At 28.7% G+C, this 4295-nt stretch overlaps 1 protein-coding gene across 1 annotated transcript in view; it reads left to right on the top strand.

The window, feature by feature from the left end:
- Positions 1–1054, top strand: part of LOAG_18649 (leucine-rich repeat protein SHOC-2) — a gene marked incomplete at both ends in the record, with an annotated part of 5418 nt that extends 4364 nt beyond the window's left edge. Inside the window, 4 exons of the mRNA XM_020451313.1 lie at positions 193–262; positions 372–439; positions 725–894; positions 1013–1054. Coding sequence (XP_020304912.1) covers positions 193–262; positions 372–439; positions 725–894; positions 1013–1054 — 350 coding nt within the window. The remainder of the gene's footprint in view (positions 1–192; positions 263–371; positions 440–724; positions 895–1012) is intronic.
- Positions 1055–4295: the final 3241 nt, after the last annotated feature.

Below are 4295 nucleotides of genomic sequence, written 5' to 3'. Positions count from 1 at the left end.
TCAAAAAGCTTCCATCACAAATTGGTAGTTTAAAAAGCTTCGTGAATTGGATTTGGAAGAAAATGAATTAGATGCAATACCTAATGAAATTGGTTAGTTCAAGTTAAAACTTCTCATTTTTCTTTTTTCTTTTTTTTTTTTTTTTTTAACCTTTCATTAGTATGAAAAATAATGATGATTGTATTATTGCAGGTTTTGTGACAAGTTTAACAAAGCTTTGGATACAATCAAATAAATTAGTTGGTTTACCGCGAACCATTGGGTTAGTTCTGATTTTTGAATCTAAATTTCAAATAGAGTTCACCTTTGTACTTTTCGTCTCCTTTTTCTTTTTTTTTTTTTTTCAATTACCATCATTTTAATGACTTCAGCAATTTAACCAATTTGACCGATTTACGAGCGGGCGAAAATTGCTTAACATCACTACCCGAAGAGATCGGTTAGTCATATTTAACAAAAAAAAGAAAAATTGAACTACTTTACAATTTGCATTGATTAGGAATTTTTTTGCATCATTTCAAATTTTCTTTCATATTGATTCAGTGCTCTCTTTTTTCTTTTTTTTTCATATCTATTAATTGAGTTTCGAAGTATTTGAAAATTATTCAAATCTTCATCAAAATCGATTTTATTTTAAATGTTTTATACCAATTAAAATTAAAATTTTCAAGATTTTTGAGAAATTTCATTGTTGCATTTATTTTTTTCAATTCTTTATTTTAAGGCAATTTGGACTCATTGAGAAGTCTTTATATCAATGATAATCCATCGCTTCACAATTTACCATTTGAATTGGCACTGTGTGCATCACTTGAAATTATGTCAATTGAAAACTGTCCGTTATCACAGATACCTCCCGAAATTACCGCGGGTGGCCCTTCCCTTGTTATCCAGGTAATTATTACGAAATGTTTAAATCGTATTCAAAATTGAAATCATAAATTATCATTTTAAAATTATGCATGTATGTATATTTTATTTATTCATATGAACTTTGACCTTTCATTTTCAGTACCTCAAGATGCAAGGCCCGTACAGGGTTATGAATATGTAAATATTGAATGTATTTAATATATTGGCATCAACAGGATCGTCAAATCATGGATTTCCTGGCATATTTTCAATGCCCTATTTTTGTCCTTTTTTTTTCTTTTTTTTTTTTTTTAATGGTAAGTAGTTTTATATAATTGTTGCAAGCTTTTTACATATCTTTCGGTTATATTTTCGAGAATATACCAATTCTGTCTTCATTTTCTCAAATAATATACATTCAATTTAGGCATCGAAAAATCGAATTTATTTGAAGATAAATTTAAATTTTTAAAATTCACACAGTTCAGTAGGTATTAGTTTCACCGAAACTCTCAATATTCTTTATAATTTGTTGATGCTCTTTCCTTGCTCAAAATTTATTTTACATTTTCCTGAGACAACTTGGAAGACGAAAAAGAGTAGAACGACTTGGAATGTTTATTTTGTTAAAGTTTAACTTGAAATAATTGACAGTTACTTACGAATCATCCATTTTTAATTAAAATAATTAAAAAAAAATAAAATGTATGCTGTAAATTATTCATTACTTTTTGTTCATGATTCAATTTCTGCTTAAATTAGTACTTCAATTTACTCTGTAACACTTCACTTGCCATTGCTATCTGCAGTAATTGCTGCTGTGCAAATATAATTTGCTTCTGTTCTTGTTCAATAAAATTAAAATTGTTCACCCAAGCTCATATTATAATTTGGAAAGGATTTAATTAATACTTTTTATTGATAGCATGAAATTTTTGATGGCATCTTAATACGAGAATTAGCTTATAAAATTTCATTATATTTCGGAAAAAAGAGGAAAGGAAAAGAACTTCCATATTCCTAGAATTCATTCTGTTACAATAATTAGTCTAAATATCCGATCTAAAAAAAAGATAAATGAATGGTTTCATGTTGTGGGGAAAAAAAAAAAATCTTTCTGCTTAAATTAAACATTTCTATACCAATTAATCGAATTGTCGAATTGAAATGGAAATTCAAAAATTTTGTTCTTACACCTCGTTTTAAATTATCCATGGAAACGGGTGTGATGCTGATGTTTCCTTCTTCCTCTTTCTTTTTTCTTTTTGTTGCTCGGTGAATACAGTGTTACATTATTATTTTCTTCTATACCATAGTATGGTCTTGTTACTACTGTTTTTCGTTTTTGCTGAAAAATTTTCAATGAATCCTCATATTGTTATATTTATAAAATTATAATTTTTATCTAATTGAAAGATTAAATTACTTTTGCTTTTTAATTTTTAAATTTCATTCAAACTTTTATTTTTTAAAAATGCATTTTAAATTTCAACATAAATGGAAAAAATAGGTTATTTGTTCGATATGTTGAAACAAAAAAGAACTCTTTAACCAAATTTCTTGTACTTTTTTCCCATCCTTATTTTTCTATCTAGCTAAAAAAAATTCCAAATTTGTCGATTATCATCAAGAAATATTAGGAAATTTAAAACATTACCACTGGTTCTTTCTTTGCTTATTTATTTTTATTATTATTATTATTATTATTATTATTATCAATTATTAATTACGAGTTACTAATTATTAATTATTGTTAATCATTAATTATCATTATTATTATTACTATTATTATTGTTAATTATTATTATCATTGTCCATTCATTAATACATTTTTATAGTGTCTTATGATTTGTTACGAATAAATTCGTTTTTTTTTGTTTCTTTTTCTTTGTTTGGATTGAATCTTTTCAAAAAAAAATAAATAAAAGGATATTTTCAATCCAGCAGTACACGTAATCTACAGGTGGATTAAAAATTCAATACTTGAAAAAAAGGGGATAAGTAACAAATTCCTGCTTTATTCTTATGAATGCATCCATTTCCTTGGCATCGATTTCCATCAAGAAATGATTTTTGTGTTGTCTCCTTAATTTTGATATCGTTAAGCAAAGTGAATTATGGTGACGTGATTGATAGGGTATGAACTAACACTAATGAACAATATATCAACTGGTGTTATAATGCTTTTGTAATTTCTGGAATTTTACAATTTAATAAATAAAATTAAATTTTGTTTCGAGTAATACATTGTTGGTAATAAGCGTATACGGGTATACTTACAGCCGCATCGGAACCTCGCGTGATAGACACAAATGAAATCCGTTTTCTATGTAGTTAAGTTTTGACGTTCAATTTTTTGCTATTAATTTACGCAAAGGAAAAATCATCTAAGGTCTGAAAGGAAGTCATATTATACGAGATCCAGAGCAGGGATTGGTATTAAGTGTGATGTAAAGTGTTATTTCACATCATACCTAATCATTTGTGGACACTTTTTGATCTTATTTTTTGTTGGTCAAATAAGTCCTGATTAGATCGTAAATTTCATTTCATTATGCTTCTTAAGTGATTTCTTACCGTCAACGCATACTTTTTAACTTAAAACTGCTGTATAATAAATATCGCCAGTGGTCGCATCCATGAATGCCGATATCGCAAATGATCAAATCATGCATGCATGTATCGCGGATAATTAAGATCCGACAGGTACCGCTATATTACCCATACCGTTATACCCTGGTATGTAAGATTCTGATTATAACTTCGAGGTTTCGATTATAAATTGAATTTTAGCAATGTCTTTACCAAAAAGTACCAGTATTCCGGGGATTCTAAATATTTTAACTGAAATTAACCAAGCATCCCGCAATTTTCAAGCCTGATACACTTTTTCTAATGCAGTGCTTCCTAACCGTGGTCCACGGACCATAGGTGGTCCGTGAGAATTGAAGTCCGATTCGCGTGGGCGGCGAAGCGATGAGTAGACGGCAATCCGAGTAATCGCCTTGCATCATCTGTTACCTAGAAGTTACTTGAGCGAATAAGGGTTGTCTACTTATAGTTAAAAACAAAGCCAGGAAACGACTGACGGCAAGTGATAATGATATGCGTGTAGTTTTGAGCAACAGTATTAACTGCAGAATTGCGTAACTTGTAAAGATGATACAAGCTCAAATATAACATTGATGGGAATCAGACTGAATTTCCTATTAAAAATCTTTTTATATTATAATGTTATTTTAAGTTCAAGTTCAACTAATATATTAAAATAACGTTAAAAATCACGCCGAACGTTACGTTAAAAACGTTATACGTTGAAGGTCTTGATTGGAGCTCGCTTTCAAACTTAACAGAATTTATTTATTTCGAATATCCTGGTCCCCGCTACAAATAAAAAAGCCAAAATAGCCTTTAGAAAAGGTTGGGAATTACTACTCTGCTGT

Source organism: Loa loa (genome assembly GCF_000183805.2).
Source record: "Loa loa unplaced genomic scaffold supercont3.422, whole genome shotgun sequence".
NCBI lineage: Eukaryota > Metazoa > Nematoda > Chromadorea > Rhabditida > Onchocercidae > Loa > Loa loa.
This window is presented reverse-complemented; position numbering and strand designations above follow the sequence as displayed.